General features: G+C 37.9%; 2 protein-coding genes across 3 annotated transcripts; both read left to right on the plus strand.

Moving 5' to 3' along the window:
• Positions 1-6112: 6112 nt before the first annotated feature.
• LOC120104601 lies at positions 6113-8795 on the plus strand. Of its 2 annotated transcripts, XM_039116009.1 has the most exons (5): positions 6113-6236; positions 6339-6425; positions 6516-6716; positions 6829-7044; positions 8056-8795. In XM_039116009.1, the coding sequence occupies exons 2-5, from the start codon at positions 6423-6425 to the stop codon at positions 8323-8325; spliced, it is 690 nt and encodes a 229-aa protein (XP_038971937.1). In that variant the 5' UTR covers positions 6113-6236; positions 6339-6422; the 3' UTR covers positions 8326-8795. The 2 variants fall into 2 exon arrangements, with proteins under 2 accessions (XP_038971937.1, XP_038971938.1); XM_039116010.1 differs by lacking the exon at positions 6113-6236 and having other exon boundaries at positions 6342-6716.
• Positions 8796-23326: 14531 nt separating this feature from the next.
• On the plus strand, positions 23327-24280 carry LOC103711833 (protein MIZU-KUSSEI 1-like). Its single transcript, XM_008798128.4, has one exon. The coding sequence runs from the start codon at positions 23448-23450 to the stop codon at positions 24141-24143; it is 696 nt and encodes a 231-aa protein (XP_008796350.2). The 5' UTR covers positions 23327-23447; the 3' UTR covers positions 24144-24280.
• The last annotated feature ends 869 nt before the right edge of the window (positions 24281-25149 follow it).

Consider the following 25149-nt stretch of genomic DNA (forward strand, 5'->3'; position numbering starts at 1 on the left):
CACTCGCGACCATGGCTGAGATGTTGCCAACTGAAGTGAGAATTTAAAATTTGAAGGACTCTCCGCATATCTCTAGGCTGGCCACATTGCGAGCATTGATTGGTTAGTTGAGAGCTTTGTAGTGAGTTCTGATTGATCGGTCTACTAGCTGTGGTCGATTTTGAGGCATATCAGATTTATTTTTGGAAAAAATAAGAATCTAATTGATAATATAATAATTAAATTTCAAAAGAATTCCACACCTAATTAGACTTTGAGATATTCTCAGAGAGTAATTTTCCTTACAATATCTATGGACAAGACTTATTTAATTCTTTTTACTTAAAAAAAGATTGGAAACGGAAAAAAAACTTATCTCTCTCTACAATTAATGGTGCCTAATTGAGCATGGTAGTAAAATAAATTTAACATTACTCTACGTTTTGATTATTCAGCAGCAGTCAATTCCTTGCTTTTGAAACTAGGGATGCAACTTGGGCAAGTTAGATGAAGTTGAATATAGAGAGGCCGAGAAGTTGGCTCATGAGCTCACATTGTATAAATCTTTGATATGAATCATCAAGTTAAGCATCTTCAAATTTTTGCATAAGTTCTATTAAATCCATTCTATCTAAAATCCTAGTTGTGTACCAACCAGGGCCAATCTGACTGCCTACCATCCTGATCATAAACTAACTCAAAACAAAACTAAATCAATTGCCAAATCAGAACCGAACCCAACCATAATTTTTTTCAAACAAAACATAATTTGGGCCCTAGATCATATACCAATAGATTAGGTTTGTGTTGAATCAAATTGAGAGCTCATTATAGGAATACAAAATAAAATTTCAAGTTGTATTGCTTAATAACTTAATTACATGCTTTTAGGTTGGGTTCAGGTTGTTTCACCCACTCAATCCATCAACCCAATTCTAACCCAAGTTGAAATCAGGTTAACAATTTCCAATCCAAAGTCCAAACTCAATCAAAATACTACCTTTCTTATTATTCCCTTCAAATTATAGAGGCATTTTTGGGATTATAATTCTTTTGGTCTTGCGGGGCCCAGAAAGGTGCAGGTCCAAAGACACCGCTCTATTCTTTCCATCCGCTTTAGAAAAAGGAAGTACCAAATTCGTCCAGACCCACCGCAGGACACGTGGGTGAACTAGAGCTCGACGCAAACCCCGGCCCCATGCGTGTGAGGGTACACGTGTGAGCGGGATGGGCCCCATGCATGATGTGACCGCGAGGGAGGCGGCGGCCACAAAAGTCGACGCGGGCATCACAAGGCGGCGAGACGGACGTCTCTGCTCTGACGGCCTTCCGTTATCCCCCGGCTCTAACGCCGTTTTCTTGCACGGGGACTTCCTTTGGGCCTTTTGCCGATCTATTTCCAAACTCGCCGAGTTGGCGATGTGATGTTTGCTCCTTTTAAGATTACTACAGATGATTTGTTCTTCTCTATCTGAGATTTTTCAGAGGAAGATCTGTTTTCATTCTCCTATCTATTTTGTACCCATTATAGATTTTTATGAGAGACTAATGCAACCAGAAACTTCAACAACTCACACTGGTTGTCACAGCTCTATTTCTCAAAAATTGTCAATTTGCTCTATGAGATGGACTTTCTGATTTAGTCAATTAGAGAATGCAACATTGCCTAAATCCCAAAGCTTATCATGCATTAAGCCTAAGGCTCATTTGGTTGGGAGTAGTCTGGTATTGAAAAATAAATCTTATGCTAGATTACCATATTTAGTACAAAAACAAGAGATGATAAAATGAATGATGGATTCCATGTCGATTTTTCTGAGAGAGAGAGTTAAACAAATACCACCAAACCATGATGTTTATTTTTTCATATTGTATTACGCAGTGGAGATAATCTAAAAATATCATTTCTTAATAGAAATACCATCACTTATATTATATTAATTTTAATATGATTACTATTAATTATAATAACATATATTTTACTAATATTATATCAATATATTAAAAATATATTAATATATTGATTAATAATATTTATAAACAATATGTTTAATATATAAATATATTTTTTAATAAATATTAATACAATATTTAGTAAATATTTATTAAAATCAATACATCTAACATAGGTTAATTAATAATTAATATATTTATTTATATGGCAAAACATACTAAAATTTATTCATAGTAAGAAATATATTTTCTAATATATGCATAGTTAATTTAAAAATATTTATTAACTCATGTAAATATATTTCAATATTTGAAATAGCCAATATTGATAGCATTTATATAAGCGGCTCATAAATGGCCAACAAATGGATTGAGAAAAAATATTATTACTTGAATTATTTATTCAAAATATTAGAGAAAATATGGCAATATTCTCATATGAGATTATCTTTAAGCAAATATAGTAATCTTTTTTCGATACTATTTCCTAGAATATTTTTTTACCAACCAAATATGATAAAATTTATTTTCACCCACAATCATTTTTTGATATAAATGGTTCCGAGAAATTATCCGATTACCTTGTAATCTATCCCAACCAAATAAACTCTTGATTTTATTATGAAGATAAAGTTTTCATTGTTTTGCATATTTAAATTAAAGTCACAATCTTTCTATATATAGAGGAGTAATTTGATGCCAATAAATTTTATAAATGTCTAAAATGGGTCAAGTTATTGTATTCTAGATGAAGATTTCATGAGGATTTCTCATCAGATTCACAAACAAGGATAATGGAGAATGAAGGAACAACTAGTCCATGAAAATCTTATAGCTTCTTGATTAATGACAATAATGTTGATATGACCCCTTTATCGAGGTTTCATCTTTCTTAAAAAAATTTTATAATCACTGTTAATTTTTCATTCCTTTCTCAAAATTTAATTTCTCCTTTATAGAGTTGGGGAGAGTTGGGGAGGTTGAGGAAGACATGTGTATGATCCTTGGCAATGATTTAGTTTATATGTTCATCATATAGGAAACCTACAAAAGGATGATAGTACTAGACAAGGAGAGCAATAATAAAATTAATGCTCACCAAATCTATATTTTTATAAAAGTGATGGCTACATCTCCAATTAATGCTCATCTTCTCTCACAAATTATGGACCCAATTAAGCTTGAAAAGCATCATTACTAATTATTGTTTCTGGTGTACTAAAAGATCAAGCTAACCTCCTTTAATTTGAGTTTTAACTGGTTGGCCTATCAATTTCCATACAATTCCCTGTTTATTTTAATACATGGTTTATGCTTATTATATTGTCAACAATATTAATGTCACATAGTTTAACTTGGTTGACCAAGCTTTCTTTGTTATATAATCAAACTTCTTTATACAAACTAGTGTTGAATGATGTATTGTATCAAATAGCAGGGGTAGTTGTCCTTGAAGAGTATTCAAAGTTTGGATACCCTGATTGTTGTCATCGCTTAATTTAAAATGATGTCATTGGCCCAATCAGGCATCTCTCAGGGGACTTGGTTACGCAAAAGGTGGTTTTATTGTAGCTAAGCAACCGAGGCATGAAAGGTAGACTCATATTATTTGTTTCAACTTCTCATTAAAAAAATTCTGAAAAAAAAAACCTTAGCAATAGATCATCAGCTCATTATCATACAACTATTGCGGCATGGCCGATTTTGGCCATGATATTTGCAGCCATCAGGTAATGGGTCTGTTATCAAACATTGTTTCTATTATTCGATAATATGATCATCCATTCATCCTAGTCATCCTCATATTCCTCTTTGAGCTCAAATTGGAATTAACATTTCCTCTTCATTATGCCAACCTAGGCTGGATTTTTGCTTTCTTTTTATCAATGAAAGTCTTCAAGCCTTCTTGCTTTGGATAGCCATGAGGATACATCCTTAAATATCTTGAGAATGTACTCTAGCATCCATTTACCAATACCACTTAATCAAATCCTCATGTGATGATCATTTCTTTAAGTGAACATATTGAATCACTGAAGTTCAGAATATAGACTCGGTCAAACCAATTCAAGCTAACTCTTTGAAAGCTTCTTGTTTTAGTTATTTGTGTAAATTATTTAGTAGTCTCTTGAATTGAACTTAATGATATTAATTAGGCATAAATTAACCCCATAATAGGTAAAGAATATGCACAATGTGCACCTGTTTAGACAGCACGTTGCCAAAGTACTCGACCATCTCGCCGCCACATGCCAGCCAGTTGCAGCTGTCGACAATGGCACCCATGCGGTAGACCTTATCCTCTGGATGGATGAGGACCGCCAGAGATAGGCAGCAAAGGCCCCGATCTTGGTGCACTGGCTGCCGGTGGCAGCCTGGATTCGAGCGATATCAGCAGAGATGACATAGTGGATCTGATTGACAGCAGCCTCCTGATCGGGCGAGGGCGGGACCGAGGGCGGCAACGAAGAGGCCAATACATAGAGGCAGTCCAAAGAGAAGTTGTGGGAGCCTGAGCAACGAGGGATGAGGAGAGAATCTAGAGACTAGAGAGCGGCGAAGGAATTGCTTAGTCCCATCGGGCTGGCCAAATTGGGTTCGGGCCAGAATTTCTGAAAATTTTTCGGGCCTAGGCCTGACCGAAAGTCCAAAAAAAATTTCGGGTTGGGCTCTGATAGGGGTCTGGCCGTTCCGGCTCATTTTCAGCCCTACTCTGCATACTTGGATCTACGTTTCATCAATTAACAAAATTTTTTTGGCGCACCAAGATGAGACAGAAAAAGCTTAAACAGTATCTATTGTCATTCTCCACTAAATCTCAATGTGTTATGCCAATGCTTGTTATATGTCATTCCCATCAATACTCTGTAGACGCAATATAGATAGACTTTTGCCAGAATTAAGTGCTGTCACATTCAATAATGGTAATATTATTTTTGTTGCTAAACTAATAATATGATGTATGACTTCGGTTGTACTAGGTTCTTCCAAGTGTTCTCATTCTTTCAATGTGAATTTTACTAGAAAGGTAAAGTTTGTTTTCTAAACTTAAAGTCGGTTTGCCCTCTAAGGCCAAACTATTAAGGAAGGAGCACACTTCTGAAAAATTTCAGAGTTATTAAAACAAAAATTGGTCATGAATTGCATTTTGAAAGCATATCAAAAATTTTGGGTATGGTGCTTTGTTTCTCGAGTAAAGAGATTTAAGGCAAAATTATGTTATGATGTTAAAAATTCAAATATTGGCAAGACAAGTTAGGAGTAACTCCGACAAAATCATCTTTTACATTAATGTATATTTTATAGTTCCTCAAGATCATTTGTTCAGGTTTGGTCAACTTATACCTTATAAAATTGTTTGTTCATCATATCTCTTGCAAGCAAACAATGTGTTTCAACCTTGAACTAAAACTTACTATTTAACAAGCAAGATAATTTAAAAACTAGTATTATTTTTGGATGCAGGCTATTTTCACCATCTAACAAAATAAGTTTTTCTTTTCAAATTGACTTGATCACATCAAAATATTAAAATTTGCACCGTATTTTGTTGGTATTTGACTACAACATCAGAAAAAAAATCAACTAACATCTATTTTACACAAATCTTAGTCCACAAGTATAATGATCTCATCAAGTAATCTCCCTTCGTCCTTGCCTTGTTGAAGAACAAAACCCTAGCCAATTAGCACCACAAATTACCAAGTTACATGAATTTAAGCAAGACTCCACAAGAATTCCAGTGTTAAATTATTATACTTAAAAAGAAAACATGTAGATTCCTAAGGAGCATGTCCAGGTTATTCCATGAGACGATATGGTTCAAGAGACGATATGGTTCAATGAAGCAGTAAATCGGCTGTGAGAATCGCCGAGGATTCGCCGATGAGATTTCCCCTCTCCCCATTAATATTATGGAGATTCCTATTTTGCAGGACCGTCGGCTTTGTAATAAAAAATTCCACTAAAACACAATTTTTTTATTAATAAAACAGTCATCAATGGTATTATTATCGCCCACTCCATCTCTTTGCCTTTAATCACAACATCGGACGGCCCACAATCTCCTAGGGCGAATCTAATTCGCTGTCGTTCGTCGATAAAATCGCCGGCTAAAATCTTCGGCACGTTTCCGTATTTTAACCAAACGGCCATATATACGTCTCTCCGAGGCCTCCCCCTCCTCATTTAACTCTTCTCTCTCCCATCCTTTTCTCTGCTCTCCTCTCTGCTTCCTCATCTGGCTCCGGTGAGCTTGCCGGCAGTATCCGGCGGCGATTCCTTGCGCCGCTTCGGTTTCAAGGGTAACGCTCGATGCTGAAGAATCTCCAATTTTCCGTTTCTCGATTGGTGATTTATTTTGTGAGAAAGATAGCATTTTTGGATTTGATCTGTTTTGGTTTCAGCTCTGGATTCCCTCGCAACTGGACGAGCTGGCGATCGAGAACCACCAGAAGATCGGCTTCGTGGGGAGCAAGCAGAAGAAAGTGATGGTAAAGTTTCGATCTTTTTGTGTTTTGTTTGCTGAAAACGGGATTTTTTGGGGCTGGGTTTTGATCCCGGAGATGGGGGTTTGGGAGCAGGTGGGTCCGATGATTCGGCTGGCGAATGAGGACGATGCTCCGCCATGGCTGAGGCCGCTCCTGAAGACGAGCTTCTTTATTCCGTGCGAGGTTCATGCCGATTCCAACAAGAGTGAATGCAATATGTACTGCTTGGATTGCATGGGGCGAGCTCTCTGTTCCTATTGCCTCGCCAACCACAAGGACCACCATGTTGTTCAGGTATTCGTTCTTACTTTTCTCATAGAAATTTTTGTAAGAAACCGAGAAAAGAGAGGATTGTGATTTTATTTTTTTTTTGTGTGTGTGTGTGTGTGGGGGGGACTTTGTTTAGATTCGGAGATCTTCGTACCATAACGTGATCAGGGTGTCCGAGGTGTCGAAGTTTATCGACATCTCCTGCGTCCAGACGTACATTATAAACAGCGCCAAGATCGTCTTCCTCAACGAGAGGCCGCAGCCGAGGCCCGGGAAGGGGGTGACCAACACCTGCGAGATTTGCTGCCGGAGCCTCCTCGATTCCTTCCGGTTCTGCTCCCTCGGATGCAAGGTGCCTCTTCTCCCTTCTTTCCCTCTCTCCCAATGTTATAATTTTCTTGTTTTTGTTGCCTTTGGAGTGATTAATGGAAGTTTTCGCCTGTTTTCCTTCTGAAAAATGTCACCTTTTTCGCATATTTGTGATTTCGCATCAGGTTTTTCTCTGCTCTTCAATTTTAATATCTTTTTTGGTATTACCATCTAAAATTTTAAGGATTCAGGTTTCTAAGCAGGACTCGTTGCTCTGCAGGTCATTTTTTTTTTCATAGTTTTTTGGGAGGAAAATCATTTTTTTATAGTTTAACCTCTTTGAGCTGAACTTTTGTAAAAAAATGTTCTTTGAAGCGATTATGCAATGCCTACTTTGATTGTTTGCACTGAAAAATGCGAACTTTTTTCTCAAAAAAGCAGCTTTTTTCTTAGCTTTTGCTTCTTTTTTTTTTTTTTTTTGATAGATGAAATAGATTTCTTATTTGGGGAGAGATCAATTCGGTATTTGTTGTTATTGGACATTATTCTGAAAGATTTCAGATTTCTACAAGCAAGACTCCTTGCTCCAAAGGTCCTTTTTTTATGTATTAAAAAAAAAAAATCTATGAAGCCATTTGGTAATGGCCACTTTATTTTTTTTAATACTCAGTTATGCAAACTTTAAAAGAAGAAAAACGCCTTTATTAATAGATAGATGATATGAATTTCTTACTTGGAGAGAGATGAAGCCCTTCTTTCAAATTCTTAAGCATTATTCTGAAAGATTTCAGGTTTTCAAGCAAGACCTGTTTCTCGGTTCTAGTATTAATTGGTTATATTTCATAGTCTTCCACTCAAATTAGAGTGCAAAAAAGTGATCTTTGTGGCAATCACGCAAAGCTCATCCGGGTTTCTCGCTTTTCCCTCTCGGTTTCTGGTGTTTCTAAGCAAAACCTTTCACCTACGTTGCTTCTTCGATCTCTCTCCCCACCTGTTCTGTTCTGAGTGTCTTTTGGGGGGAAAAAAACGTCAGCTCTTTTCCTCTCTTTATCAGCTTGGAGGCATGAAGAGAGACCCAGAGCTGGCCTTCACCCTGCGCCCCAAGCCGAGCCGGGAATTTCTCCATGGATCGGAGTCGGACGAGTCGCCGACCCCCCGGAAGCTCCGGAAGACGTCGGCCTTCGGCCGAGCCACCGAAGTCCCGGCGAACCCATCGGATGATGAGGCCGGCAATGCCACCAGCAGCATTTCTCCGGGGACCCCTCCCATCAACGGCTACCGGACGTCCAGAAGAAAGGGTATTCCCCATCGAGCTCCATTCTGAATATTAAATGTAAATTCCCAAGGGAAGGAAAAAAAAAAAAAAAAAAAGAGGTAGGAGAATGTCAGAAATGGTGCAATACTAATAAGATCGAAAGAAGTTTCCAAAGTTTGTAGAAAGAAAAAGGTCTGGATACAGTGAATAAATGTGGAAAGATACCCACCATATATGGTAAATGGTATGGAGAAAGAAGAATAGACACAAAGGAAGTGGGAAAAAAGAAAGGGAATCTTAGCTTCTCTCTTCTTTTTTTTGGTTGTAAATATAGTTAGAATGGAATGCTCCCTCTATTACTCTCTCCCTCTCTCTCTCTCTCTTCCCTAAGTTTTCATGCCTGTAGTGTCTTGGTTTTCTTGTGCTTTTATTTTCTTCCCTTGCCATGTATATTCTTTTATTATTATTATTATTAGCCTTAGCAGTAGGTCTTCTGTACAAATAGTTGGGTTGTGTAAATGGAAAATCCTTTGGGATAACCTTAATCTGATCACTTCATATAGCTATATAATTGTATATATGGATAGTATTTTACTGTGCCCTCCACATCTGCATTTATGCAGGATATTACTCCTGATTCACAATTCTCATGATGCATGCACCTGTGGCTTTTTCTTTTGTAAAAAAAAAAAGGAAGTCTTTTGATGGAATAAGAAAAAGGAAGTCATTAAGTTGATGGTACTTCCGAACGTTTCAGGCATCCAACCATGCCCACCAAATGAGGTGGTCGGCCTGCAATGGATCGGCTCTAGTGAATGCAAATGCTGTTGTGTAGCTGGTCTAATGACCCTTTATAAAATGGCTCCCCATTATTAATGATTCAAAGCTTGGTTGTGACTATAATACTATGTTTGCATGGCTAGAAATCTATGACCTGGAAGCTAGTCAATGCAATGCACAAAGACATCTTATATGTAATGTTTGGATGGATTCACCTTCCTTCTTCATATGAATCCATCATTGGATCACAGAGTGCGTAGATCTCAAAACACTCCAACACTCCGATGATCGGCAAATCTACTTCTTTGTCTACTTCTTTGAACTTACAACGCAAGAACTTCTTGAACTTCTTGCAACTTGGGCTCGTACTTGAATGTAACAGTTGGTTGGTTGGTTGGTTCGAGGGAACGGTAAGGAGGACTATGAGAGGTTGTATGTAACCGGATGGTTTGGGGTTGCATCAACCGTCAGGATCCCGACATTACATCAAACAAGTGTCTTGGTGCACACGACAAAGCCTATGGCTTGGGGTGGTCATCAACCGTCAGGATCCCAGGCATTTCATCGAGCAGTGTCTTGGTGGACACGACAAAGCCTCGAGGCCATTGATGGAGACCTCCGCCATGAGTTGTTCCTCTCTTTGGCCGCCCCTTCCTCTCTCTCCCCTTCAACCAAAGAGAGCCGTGAGGAATCCTGAGAGCTCCAAGGGACTCGCTTTCTTTTCCATCCCTTTCTCACTCTTTATCTTAGGCTGTTTTAATAACACACCATTAAGCTTCTAATCTCTGTATAAGATACAAAACACATGGCATGGGGCGTGGCCAGCCTGACACCCATTTAGGGGGTGATGAGACGAGGCCGGATTAGAATATTGAAATGGATTAAGAAATGGGATTAAAGTTGGATTGGGGGGGAGGGGGGGGATTACATTAATGAGTGGGTCCGTGACGGTCTCGAAAGTCGAAAGCAACCGCGTGTTTGTGAGTTAAATTTTCCGTTTTGGGTCTCGTTGACACTAGCGGGGTCGTTCTCACCATATCATATCATGACACGTGGATGCAGATATGTTGAGCTAGTCTGCTTTATTCTTTTTCTGAAGCAAGGCCATCTTTACTTTAGATAATCGCGTCTTTATTTCTCTACGCTTCTCATTTTTATTTACCATATTTTATATATCAGTTATTGACATATTTTATATATTAGCTTTTAACACGTACGATGCAATATAATAAGAGGTTGTATATGCTCATTTTTATTTATCTCAATTTATGTCCATATTTCTTTATTTTTTCTAGTGCTTCATATGTGATATATATATATATATATAGTTGATTTAAAGAAACCATACAGTAATTCACCCTTCTCTTTTATTAGTATACATAATTAGCATCTTCTATCTTTGTACATGAAGAAAAACTCGTATTTTTTACATTTAGAACTAGGATTAAAAACAACACAAAATTAATATACATCCCTAGAATCAAAACTAGTGCCTAGAATTTTTGTGGTACGGAAGCCTCCATGCAAGTCATGCCACCTGCACATGTAATTTTAATTAATTAGATCTTAGTCTTGCTTCTGCGGCATTGTTTGGAAGGATCTTACGTTATTTTAAGTATTGATAGAATTGGATTTGAGAATAAACATTAAAAGTTGATAACATAGAGACAGTCCTCTAGGTGTCCTCGAAATAGATGCAAAGGAGTCATTTACACACCTTCCCCGGACTGGGTGTTCGTTGGAGTTTCTGAGTCATGGCTACGAAGCTAACAAATAGATATAATAACATAGACATAGTCCTCTATTTCACTATCTTTCGTTCATCACATAAGATGTCATCTCTTTTGTTCCTCCCATCCCACTTTCTCATGGAAGGAAAAGAGGACCAAATTTTTTTTGTGTATGTGCGTGTAAATAAGGCCAAACTTTCCAACATGGCATTTGTCACCACGCCCTTGGAGACTACTGGTCATGAGCTCATGCAACCTTTTATATTGTTTTCAACCAACGTAAATTTCAGGGCCATCACTCTGTTATCGGATAATGCGGCGACACACGTGCGAGTGACGCGAGGAAGCAAATAAATGGAGACAAGATCTCTGGTAAGACACGTATCACCCTCTGGAGAGAGGCACACGTGTTGGCCGTCTAGCTTTTGCATGGGGGATACCGTGTCAGAGTTGTCCCCATGCATAGCTAGGTGCTGGCCGGTGTTGTTGCACCGGTTGGCCGGTGCGGTGAATTTAGTGGAATCTGTCGCAATTTTTTTTTTTTTTTATCGGGCTTCATGGTTAGTGTGCACACACGTGTCACGAATCGGATGGGTGGATCAACAAATTTGGCACGTGTCATGAATCTATTTTTTTTTTATATTGGTAGCTCATATGTACTGTCATGAGAGTCCAAAAAAAAAGATACACTTCAAAAATAGAGAAACAGATATAGGACGAGTTAAAAAAATTCACAGAAGTGGTGAGCAGTAAAGAAAACGACCTAATCTATAGTTTTATTCGCTTTTGATATACATACACGATCTGAAAGGCATCACACTCTCTCAATAGTTTACAGATATCGGCTAAAAGTGAATAATCTGACTCTCATGCATATTTTTTTCGTAGAATTTGTTCAATAATTTTTATTAATTTTTTTTTTTAAATGATGCTCCCAGTCTCGAGCACCCGATTGATATGGAAGATATTCTCCAACACTGCCTTGAGTTCCGCCTAGGAAACATATGCCGCCGTCCCCCCGCACGTGGATCTACCTCTAGGAGTCGCGCCTTGTGGCTTCATCACAGAATCCAGAAGATTGCCTCGTGACTCGTGAGTCGTGACCCGTGACCAGGCACGAGTGGGCAGCCGGAGTCACGTGCAGGCGTATCTTCTTCAATGTTTGCCGTGCATTCAAGGCATGGCTTCACGTCATGGTTGTAGATAACGAAGTCATGAAGCCATTATAATACTTTCGGCCACCCTAATATTGAAAATTATAATTAGTCATTATTTTATATTATCTTTTTATTTTAATTGAATATTTATTATTTGCACTTATATATTTGAAATATAATATTATTATTTTCGAATTTCAAGTTTTTATGTAATTTATGTTCCAAAAATATATACTTTTACTAATAAAAAAAGGAAAGTAAAATATCATTATTTTCCATTATTTCCATTATTAATTTGTCTTTGTAGCACCATTATAATAACGGCTATATTAGTGATTATTTTAAAATACGATAAGTCATTCTTTGAGACAAATAAGGAATAACATTCATTATAGGAATAATATACTTCTCTTATAATCAAAGAGATAAAAATAAAAATAAAAATAAAAAACTAAATTAGAAATAAACGGTTAAATTTGTAGGTTTTGGGAACTTGTGAATAAAACTCGGTGTTTCCCAATGACGCATCCAAGGGATACAGCAAATTCAGTCCATCCCAAATTCCATGCAGATAAGGGTGCATTACATCTTTATTTTGTATACCTACTGGAGTATTCTATTTAGTTTTGTAGGCTCATATTTTGGGGTGTACTCTAGGTCGAGGTTTCAGGATTAGCATCTAGGTCATTGAGGATTTATAATAAGAGTTGATCATTGATTTAGCATTACTCTATAAGAATATTTGTAATTAAAACAACTCCTGAAATGATACTTGTTGGAATAAAGAAATTATTGTTATTTATTAACTGTTATAATAAAAAGTAAGGCAGTAAAATAAACTTATGGCATTACTTGATTATGCATTGTTAAACTTTGAAATTATTAAAATAGCACAAAAAAATTGCTTCTTAAAATAGCTCAAAAATCACAGTATACCATATAAGAGAACTTGGAAATTATTATAATAGCTATTATCGATCTCTTCAATGGCATTTAGTAGATACATCTTTTCTAATCAGTACACCTATTTTAGTTGAACTTTGTCCTCTTATATGAAAAGATATAGAAAAGAAATCCACCATTAAGCAATGAGAATATATTGTTTTAATCTTGAATAATAACAAGAAATAGCCATCTATGGTGCTGCTTCCGAGCTGTACAAGACATGCCAAGGTCCAATTCAAATAATTCAAAGGATGGTAGTTAAATTAGAAAGAATGGTTAGGATGGTAAATAAACAAACTGTTCATGCACAACTCATGCTTTGAACAATAATAGGTTCAATTTAGCTATAATTTAGAAACCATTCTCCAATATCATATGATATGCCTCAAAACCGATCACAGCCGATATGGAGAACCATTAGACCCTTCCATGAAGCCTTTATCCAATCAACCAAGGCTCGCCACATGGCCAACCTAGAAGCATGTGAAGAGTCTTTTGAATTTCAAAATCTCCTCCTAGCTAGCAACACCTCGGCCATGATCACAACTGGTTTTTTAAATTGTGCTTGCAAGATGCACGAAGCGTGATGCACATTCAGAACGACCGCACGTAATACTCATAATATACGTTGGCCTGCCAAAGATCGCCAACCCACGTACCTGAATCCTCCAACGACAGGCGTCAACCTTCGCCTATACAATCCAATCCTAGGGAGGGCCTCCAGGTAAGTGCTCTTGAGCTTTCACACGCCACCATGTTGTCGCTGTCTCGCTCTCAACCTCCGTTGTTTCTTGATAGTTTTTCTGACTTAGGCATCAGAGGGTTCTCCCACCGGATATTCTCTGATAAGAGAACTTCTTCGCTATTGTAGGTTGAACCTGACATTGGAGCAAAGACCCGAGCACGACCTCAGCTTTTTAGAACCATTTTGGGTGCATCGTCAATCTGTAGAGCTTGAACAATTGACCACCGAGCCCTCTAGTAACCTCACCAGCTCGGCGCCTCGGTCATACTGATTTGGAGTGGCAACATCATATAAAGTTTGACTCATTAGACAATCCAAGCTCGAGCACGTGGTTCACAAAAATAAATAAAAACTTAGCTTGATAGAACGTTGATTCAAGCTTGTTCAATTAGAAAATGTATTAGTTAATGGGATCAGCTGCCTGACTCTCCTATATGGAATATGTCTTGTTGAATGGCAACATTTCCATCACATTTAATATTTTTTTTTAAAAAAAAATGTGCATTCATCATATATCAAACCAATCCTAAGTAACCCAAATCTTGGCTCAGATTGGCATAATTTATTTGTATGTGGTGAATTTAGTTGCCACTCCTCCCAAATGCGAGGCTATGATACCTAAGTTCATGGAAACTGATAAAAGATCTTGAATGGTAAATGCATTAACTTGTTCTTTGGGATGCAGACATTCTGGTCCGTACTTGTGCAATGGTTGCACATAAACTACGCCATGCCAGAGCACCAGGAGCTTACAAAGGGAGTAAGTGAGTGCCTTTGAGTATTTGGATAAAAGTTTATAAGACATTTGGTGAGTATGACTATGGAAGACAGTGCCCATTATATGCTCAAGTGGAAGAGATTAAATTAAGGTGATCAGCTTTCCATGAACAACAAGATATAAAGTGTCCCTTATGGTTGTGGGGTTCTCAAGCTATTGAACTTCCTCGATTTGCCTTTCATCAAGGCACTCAAACTCCATCTTCTTAATACTTAATTAAGATCCACACTGCAAGAATCTCTCTCTCTCTCTCTCTCTCTCTCTCTCTCTCTCTCTCTCTCTCAAGTGTCATGTGCCACAATTTTGTATATTAATTGCAAAATGGTAATCATAGAGTGTTAAATGATATGGTGTAGGGATTAGGGGAGCAATGCTAGCTTAAGAAATAAATATATTAAAGGATCCAAATTGATGCACACGAACCTAAGCTTCAATTTTTTTTATGGTTTTTCAAATAGGAATCAAGTGGAGTCTTGAATCCTCTATAGCACTAGCGCTAGATATTGGCACAAGATAGATCTGCAAACTAGCTAGTTATCATTAGATTAGGTCTTGGGTTTAACTTCTAGCGGCAACATTTTAATACAAGGAACATGTAGTTGCAAGTTGAGAAAATAGAAGTTCTGATAATTAACATGGATGGAAGCCAACTAAATATTGAAGTACGGGATCTGACTCAAGTTTCTTGTATCAACACCACAGGTGAAACATTAAAAACGTTATATATATATATATATATATATATATATATATATATATATATATATATATATATATATATATATATATTCATTGGGTTTCTTAAAGTCTACCATATCTCCCTGCTATAAGAAACATGTTGCTTTGATGGTTTGGCAATTGAATAGCAGGATCTTGACATATAACTGCCAACCAAATCTCAAAATAGTCTTGCATTTTGGAAAAAGTCATTGTGGACTTTCAGTTTTGTTGAATGGAACAAAACTTGCTTCTATCCAACTAACCACCAATTTTATTTGATCATTCCCTCTTAAAACAATGATCATAGTCGTGATGTTTTTGCAATTGAAGAGGATGGGGCATGGCTTGTTCGTCCAAGGAGTTTGTAACATAACAATCAGAAAAGATGAGTAGTGTGATTATAATAATCATTTAACATAGAGGTTTATATTAGTTGAATATGTTTTGTCCTATTGCCAAAAATTGGGTGATGAATGTGTTTATTAAAGAAAGAAGGATTTTTTGCATAAATATTCTTCTAAAAATTTAAATTTGTGTGAATACCCTCTTAAAATTTATATTTATTTTTGTACCCTCATAAAATACTATTTTTGTACAAATAATCCTAATATAACAGTTCTTCTAGTACCGTTAATAAAAACCTTATTTATGTTAATTAAAAATAAAATATAGTTTGGAAATTACTTTTTTATCCCCCATTGCGATCGCCTTATAAATGTTTCTTTTTCCGCATCGACCCAATAAAAGTATTTTAGTCATTTTATTTTAGTTTGAAACTGTTAATTTTTTAACGTCGTTAGATGGTATGGGCACATATGCAAAAACAAAAATAAAAAAAGGATAGAATAACAAAACAAATATTTTACGAGAGTATACATGCAAATATTAATTTTGGAAACGTATTCAAGCAAAATTCGATATTTAGGAGGGCGACTCATATGTCTAAATTCCTTGAATTGTATTCCTCTTAAAAAGAAAAAAAAAGCCCTTGAATTGTAGAGAAGAGGACTAATTGCTAGTTTGGTGGGCTGCAAAGATACCGGAGGGAGCAACTTGGAAATCTTCAAATAACGGGTGGCTCGGATTTTAGGAAATATGTCTCTAGGGTTTTGACTCAACCCTTGTATCCTTACATGTCATGGGTCGATCAAGTCAACCTGGCTGGGTCTTAAAACATCGATCGAACCAAAAACTTCGAACCAATCACCGCTCCATCACTGCAGCCCTCCAAAGCCATTTGCCCTAAAGCAGCTATGGAGCAATCGATTAATTTGAACATCAATTGAAACACATATTCTCATATATGCAAAAAGTTAGCTGCCTACAAGTTTAGACGCATACAAATGTGCTACATTTCCAGGATTTTTACCTTTGAATTAGTTCATCTGTTGCTCAGGCCCCAAATTTAATGGGTCTACTCTGGAAGAGGCTTGGACCGTTTAGTCGTTCACTAGGGTATCCATGGGCCAGGAAAAGGCCCATGAACTTGGGCCGAACGTAACGCAGGGCTGAGAGATAGGCTCTTGGTTCAGTGTGGGAAGGGTCCAGTTCCCCTTACATTGGAGGGCCCATGTCTACTTTTCCTTACTGGTAATACAATTGTTAGGTCCAAGTGGTTCCCACTAGGTCTATGATGATGCTAAATCACAACATATATGATAGAATGAGAAAGTTATCACCCTAAGATTTGTAGAGAGATACTTCTGATCAGAACACATCTCCCATACATATATGTTGTGTTTAAGATTGTTTTTTGCTTGTGAACTTATTCTTCCCAAGCATTGAAGTGAAATTTCTTTCTTAATAAAAACATATTTTTGTATCCATTTTCTTTTCGAATCAATGGGTGAAAACTATGGTGACAAATGGAGATTATTTTATAATTTGATCACCTAATATCCAATAAGAAATTTTCCTCCAAAACTTGTGCTTCCCTTTTGAAAATTTCAATTAAGTGAGATGATTAATGTTGATGGCAACTATGAATCTAAAGGCCAACCCAATTAAGAAAACCTGTATTGGCACTTGATTATTTCATGCATGTCCGCGGATCTAGGTCAATGTTAAATGTGAAGTCTATCATGATAACACAATCAGTTCACACATCAATAGAAATGCAGAACAATTTTATGGATGTACGGGTAGTTTTGCATTTTACCATGGTTTTTTTGTACGCCAAACATGGTAGCATACTTCATCAATTTCTTAAAATTTGACGATCAATGGATAGATATCTCTGTTTATATCTAGCTAGCAAGTGGTAGAAATATGCATTAGTGACAGCCGAAGACTCGAAATGCAACTCAAACCTAGAAAATTAAAAGCCCGTTCGATTACTTAAGAGATGGTCTGGTGGTTAAAGTATGGAACATATGGTCTATTAACGAAGAATTATGAGACCCATGCATTGAGAAGGTCAAGATACAGCTCATGGGTGTCAATTTGCCCAATTATTCACTGGTATTGCACCATGTAGTTCTTAAGCTTGTTTAATTTCCCGCGAAGCAGGTGCCAACAGACACGAAAATATTTTGCCTTGTACATTTAATTCTTGTAACCATCTCCCATGGTTTTATCTTAAGATCCAAGCACAAAAAGTGTTAGAAAAGATTAAAATGATATTTTTTATTCTGAAATCCATGACATTGCTGAATAATTGGTTATTTCTTACTAGCTATCTCAGTTCTTGTGGTGAATGAAAAGGAAATTTTCAGCGCCCATATATGTGTTGCTTTTGAAACTCTAGGGTGACCTATTGTTAATGCTCCTAGTTAGAGAAATGGTTGAAATTTTTTAGTTTGGAACTTTGATCTAGTTGCTAGTAATGAACATCTTTCTTTTTTTTTTTTGGTTATTTCCTTTTCTTCTGTTCTCTCTCTTCCTTCCACTATTTTTCCTCGTGTTTCTCTTGTTTTCCAGTTCTGTACCCATTTTAGTTCTAAAAAAAAGTATGATGGTTTCTCCCAGTGTTTTGCTCTCTTTTTTTCAAAGAAAAAAAAGGAAAAGGAAAACACTACTAATGAATGGACTTGACGAGGCCGGGTTTCATTCTATCGCATTCAGTGACTGAAGATATATAAACATGGAGCTCATAAAGCTAAGAATCGATAAATATGTGTAGCTAGCAAATGAACAGTGAGAAAATGACACGTCTAAAGGTTGGAGCATATAACTAGCTGCAATGTTGGCTACCTTATCCAAACCACAATTTCTCTCATGCCTAATGGAGCACATTGCTATCATGGCTGCCGTTTCCAAACCAGCATGTTTTCTCAATAGGCTCTACCTATGTATAATTACCTATTTTCATAGAAAAAATTATATCCTACACGGTATGCACCACGTGTCCATGCACACTGATAATCACAAATGCTCGTTCCTGCAACAGTGCACCGACATGAGCATTTGATGAATGAGGTATGTGCATAGAGTGTAGGGTATGATTTCTCATTTTATAGACACATGATATGCTTCTATGATCCAAGAACATGACATGAAGGCTTCCCCACCCAATGCCATAGGCACCACGAGGAGTTCCCCCATATTAAGTGAATACACCATCAAAACCTTGAAATCCTCAGGAAAGACACCAAATGGAAACCCAAGAAGAAGAATCCAGGATCCAAGCTAATGTTGCTCATCAGCTCTGCAAATTCTTTGGTGAATGAAGAGCTTTTAGTCCTTCAAAAGAAATGATTAATCAGCAACTTACGTGGCTCGATACTCCGGAGAGCTGATTTGGAAGAGGGCCACACTGAAGCCCCTCCTCCCTTGTACCATCTTCTTACTTTTGATTTGTCTGACTGTACTCATGTGAGAACTATATGAAATGCCGTTTTTACCAAATATTAAAAAAAAAAAACAAGAAATGATTAATCAGCAACCGATTCAAACTGTCACATCTTCAAGAAACATTTCCACGTGAGAACCCCATCGGCACTTGGAACCATCTACGTTGTCATGATCTTGTGAGATCCACATCATGCCACAAAGGTGGCGTGCTGTGGTCCTTCGTGCCCACTCTAAATTAGCTTACTTGCTGCATATATTAGTGAGTTCTTTCCTGGCCAAATTAATCAAGTCAAAGAGCATTAACGAAATCCACTATTTGTGATTAGGTGGGAACTATAACGTCGGACGATAAAGCAAGAAATGGGATGCCAAGAACCGAAGAATAATGCAAACTATTTCTTTGACAGAAGTTTCGACTTTAGAGCTCGCATAAATCATTACAGCATCAAAGCATAGTCGAGCATTAGTTAAATATTGTAGCTGATGCCATTTGATTCCTAATGCCACCACAACGAATGCTTCCTCCTTGCTCTACCAGTAGCTTTTCCATGAGTGGTGATGGAAATGACAAATATACTCATAATTACCTATATCCACACCATCATGACAACACACACAGTTCCCTTGCGAGCCTCCTCATTCTCCTGTGCTCACACCAACCCTTCCCATTGCGACATGACATGATTGCATCCAATAAACTTGCACGAGGGAGACATTTCTTTTATACCAGAGGGGCACTGAAAAGATGAGGGCCTGCTTTTCTAAAGTGAATGCAGATCGAGATCTCTCTTAGTTTGTTTCTTTCTGAAGTAGTGGGTAAAGAGAAGACCTTTGTTCGATGGAAAGCGCATTTCTTCGGCTCTGGAACCTTTCATGAAAGAGAAGGCTGAGTGGCAGCATAAATTATTGTATATTATTAGTTTATGGGTGGTGCTAAAACTTCTTCCCATTTATTATTGGTGAGCCAAGGCCCAACCTTTGATATGATTATTTATGCTCTCTTCTAGAGTTCTAGTAGTACAATAGAACATTACTAATATCTTGCAGTTATAGCATCAAGTTCGTTTGTAGACGGAGAGAAATTACATCCTGCACTACATATACCACTTGGTCATGCACTAAACAATCACCGAGAGGCATTTCTTTGGATCTCATTCATCATGCATTCATCTCGTCAATTGGCTCACAGGAATATGCCTTGATGATTGATGTAGTGCATGGTCGCATTGATGCATGCAGGATATAATTTTTGCTAGATGGTTGATATTTGCATTCCTTGAAGCAGTACCATAATAAAACAATTTTCATGAAGATTAATAATTTTCTAACACCACTAATTCATATGATCCATTAAAAACGAGGGGGGGGGGGGGGGGGGATGAGACCCACAAGTGGCTAATTCATAGATGGCCGTCAGGTGTTAAACTTGACCAGGCTTATGGAATACCATATATGCATACACCAGTCGCCCATCATCTTTATAGGAATAATTTTAAAGAGATATGGAGGGGCGATGATCCATCCCTTTCCACGTGAACTGATGGTTGTCAGGCTCCCATTTCACATGACGTACGTGTTAGCTTAAAGCAACATTCACAGCACACATGAGAGGGAAAGGGAGGAAGATTATTCACAGCACCATGCATTCATTCAATGTTGATTCCATGGCATGTAACCATGGGGGCCCAAAAATACATCTGGAAATACCATGAGGCTTATGCCCTAAAAATACATCAGGTTCGTGATGAGAGAGAGAGAGAGAGAGAGAGAGAGAGAGGAAATGGACCCCAAGATATATAGCTGTGAATCATGTGTGGACACAAAGAGAGACGAAATTATTTTCTACACAATATGCACCCTATGACCATACATGTTGTATATTATAACCGCTTATTTTTTGCAACGATGCACTGAAAAAAAATGCTTGAAAAGTGGACGACCGACTGTGATTCCATGCACGTTGTGTATCACAGCTGCTTGTTTTTGTAGCGATGCATCGAGAAAATATTTGATGAGTAGGGCTTACAAAAATAATTGGTTGTGATTAGTTGCATGTACTAGTAACATTGTGCATGCAGCTAGGGAAGAGAGGGAGATAAATTATTTCATTGCACCAAAGGGGAACATGCGCCGGGTCCGACAGGTAAACTAACACAGCTCAATGTGAGGTCGCACCGCGTTACGCTTTATTTGTTTGCAGTCTAAAATATTTGAATCGACAAAAAAATTCAGATATTTTTCCATCTTTAATCCAAAAAATTGTTGAACCAAAACAATTTAACCAAGTTTATGTGCAATAAGTTCTTTAAACATATATACACACACATACTTTTCAGCCTTTCTGTAATTTCCAAAGTACCCCTTCCCCATTCCAACTTTATTGGGTGTCAATAAAACTATTTAGATGAATAAATCTAGAGTAATAAAAATTATTGGCAAATGAAATAGAGCCCTGGATTAACAGCTGGTTCTTGCTTTTGGGGTGGTGCTTGTTACCTAATGATTTTTGTAAGGCAACTTTTTTATCTGGTTTGTGTCAATTCTTTTTTCACTCATAAATGCTAGGTTAAATATAGTTTTGCTTTCTCAAAATAATTAGGAGGAACATAATTTGTGTTAACCGTCCATTTAACTTACCATACCTCATCTTCATGAGACACAAGTCATTCAATTTTATCAAGTTATGATAGTATGGATCAATTGCAAACCATCTACATCTGCAAATATTGGCATGTACTTTTGTAGCATTTAGATCAGTAATGACAAGCCTGTTGAAACTAAGCAAGTTATCCATCCACATGTAAGGGTTAGACAACTAAGACCCACTAGCAATCATCATTTTTATGCACTAATGAATCATTAGGCCTCAATAATAACCTCTAGAAATGATCATTTTCATGCACCATGAATCATTAGGCCACAATAATAACCTCTAGCCTTAATCATTTTCATGCACACAACAAGACTATATGCATGATTTTGTTTTGGTCACTGTAGTCGCTACATGCAACCAAATTTTTTGAAGACATCGGATTAGAAAAATAGATAAGACCAAAAAGTTGGTTAAGATAAATAATCAAGAACTTGCAAAAAGTTTCAAGTAGCATGTAATCTGCGGACAATTTTTATAGATTTCTCAATAAATGCTAAAGATAAATAAGTAAAAAATAGAAACAATATCATATAACATGAAAATATATTTCTTAACCACTTACAAAGTTTTATTTTTGGCTGAGAAACATTCAGAAAACCTTTTCATGTTTCATCTCATCTTCAACGACCTCATTCCAGCCTCTGCCCACTGGGAACAGAGTTGCCGATAAAGAAGCCTACAAGATCCTGCGGCGTTTTACTTTCTACCGTCTCCTAGTCCCCATAAATTCTTCGTCCTCTCATAGCCAACTTGACCTTTCTTCGCCCTTCCCCACACTCGCCCAAAGCTTCAGCACCGCCAAGCACCGTAGTCTTATCGTTACAGCTAAAATAGCGGCTGTCTTCAAACCAGTCCAGCCTTTACTTGATGAATAAAGTATTATATTCTTTGAGACTAGTCGAAGTTTGATGAAAAAAATAAAAAGAAAGATGAGAATCCTGCAGGTGAACCATATCAATCAGGCTTGCCCCTCCACCATTATCTTTCTGGTCTAAGAGGCATCAAGAGACTCATCTGAAAGAATTTTTCTTCACTAAAATATTTTTTAAAAAATAATATATCAAAAAAAAAATATATTGCAGAACAGTTTATGTTTAGCGGAGCATCATATTAAATAACCTATTTTTCAAACAAATCTGAGTCCTAGTTTATCTTTACTTTGGTTAACAATGTTCACATTCTAATTGAACAAGCTCAAAGCAAAAATTAATCTACAGTGTTAACTTGCTAGACCCCAAATATTTATATTTGAAGTTGTTAAAGCAATGACATTTATCAGGCCTTAACACAATTTACATTATGTTATATTTCTCAAATGGCTGCAAAATCCCACTTAAATCTAGGCTCATTTTATCATATTAGAAAATTGTTATAACTGGCAAGATGCTCATCCTGCAGCCTCTCTCACTAATAGACAATAGAATCCCACCACCCACTCCATTGCTCAGGTTTCTATCATAATTGTTCTCTGCCATGGAATTATATTTCTTGCATCACCATAAATATATATATATATATATATATATATATATATATATGGCCACTGGCCATCTCCACCGGTACGCACGCGCCTCCCAGGGCCCGCTGTGGCCGGAATTATTGAGCCCCTGGCCTTCCCTCCATGATTCCAGGGTCCACACGGTTGCCCCACCAAACATCCCTCTGTTTCCCCACTCCCTCCTGTCCTTTCTCTTCTTCTTCTTCTTAGCCCCTTATTCTTTCCTTCCTCCTATTTAAACCCATCCTCCCTCCCCGCCTCACCACCTCCCACTCCATAACCTCTTCTTTTCCAAGCCTCAACCATTATAAACCCATCCATCCCCTTCTCTTCTCTCTTTCCATCGTATCTTTCTCTCCTGTTTGAAGTAATCGAATTAAGCAATCAAATAAGATGAGGATGATAGACTTGGGCAGCTACGGCGGGCCTCTTGGCATCATCGACACGTCGACCGCCGTCGACTGCAGCAAGGATGTGCGCTTCCGCCGCTCCTTTCGCTCCCTCGTCGAGTGCATGGTCCCCTGCTGCGGCTTCCAGCCTGCCGCCGCCGCCGACGACGACTCCGACGCCTCTACCACCACCACCTCCACCTCCACCGTCACCGGCACCTTCTTCGGGTACCGCCGCGGCCGTGTCAGCTTCTGCCTCCACGACGACTCCTCCTCCTCCCGCGCCGCCGCGCCGCTCCTCCTCCTCGAATTCGCCGTCCCCACCGCCTACCTTGCCCGGGAGATGCAGCACGGGCTCCTCCGCATCGCGCTCGAATGCGATCGCGATCGCGGTCGCGCCCGGCCAGCCTCGCTGTTCGGCGTGCCGGCCTGGTCCATGTACTGCAACGGCCGGAAGGTGGGGTTCGCCGTCCGGCGGCAGATGAGCGAGGGCGATGCTGCGGTGTTTAAGCTCATGCAGTCGATGTCGGTGGGCGCCGGAGTTCTCCCCGGCGAGTCCAAGTCCGGCGACGGAGACCTCATGTACCTGCGAGCGAGTTTCGAACGGGTCATTGGCTCGGTGGACTCGGAGTCGTTTCATATGATAAACCCGGTGGGGAGCACCGGGCAGCAGTTAAGTATATTTCTCTTAAGAACGTAATTAAGTTTGTGAGCTAATCATGGCTAATGGAAGCGCAAGCCGCGTATTTTGTACTCAGACCAGATGGTTAAGTGGATGGCGGTGTCAACCTTGTACTATATTGGTAATAGAAAATTTTTAGCTTATTTTTTTCTTTTTTCCCCTCTCATCTATTAATATATCGAAGATTGATGGTAAAAGATGACATATGACAACCATAGCATCTTGAAATGCTGCTCTCCCATGCGATTCAACAGAAGAAAGAGGGAGATAAAAGATGGTGCTGGATTATTTGATATTACAATTTTATTAATGAAATTATATACTGTATGAAAAGATATGTAATATGCAACAAAAATTTTAAGGACTTTTTATATTGTTCTAAAAGAAGAATTTTTTTATGGTTATTAGAGAGCGAAGACTAATGTTTATCATTTGAGATAAGAGAGAACCGAAAGAACTCTTCATTAAGCACTATTATGAGGTTAAATATATTTACAAAGAAGTTAATAAGGCAGAAGATTGTGTGGATGACTGCGATAGAAATTTTATTTTATTTGGTGATTGTTACAAATATATTTATTTTAGGTTGATTTAATAAATTATTTTATAAATAAATAAGAAAGAGAGAGAGAGAGAGAGAGAGAGAGAGAGAGAGAGGGTGGTGAGGTGGGAATTCGGTGAAATGGCCCGAAGACATGCACACGGGCAGTCGGAGCAATCTAGATGTGGGCCCACCCCTCTCCCTAAAGCATGGACCACTCAAAACGATGAGACATCTGAAGTCTCTTACTGGTAAGAATCTGTCGGTCTCCTGATAACGAAGGATGTTTTTGTGTCTCTTTGACACCGAGCCAAGATCACTCCATTGAGACCAAAGAAAGGAGGAGGGGGAAAAAATGCTCCAACTTTTTATACTTTCTTTTGATCTCTAATAGCTGAAACTTCGGTGTATGTCTCCTGTTTTTTGACGAATAATTCATCTTTTAACTCTCCAAATTGATGACAAAGAACTCAATATCGAAAC

This window comes from Phoenix dactylifera, unplaced genomic scaffold (genome assembly GCF_009389715.1).
Source record: "Phoenix dactylifera cultivar Barhee BC4 unplaced genomic scaffold, palm_55x_up_171113_PBpolish2nd_filt_p 000046F, whole genome shotgun sequence".
NCBI classification, from domain to species: domain Eukaryota; kingdom Viridiplantae; phylum Streptophyta; class Magnoliopsida; order Arecales; family Arecaceae; genus Phoenix; species Phoenix dactylifera.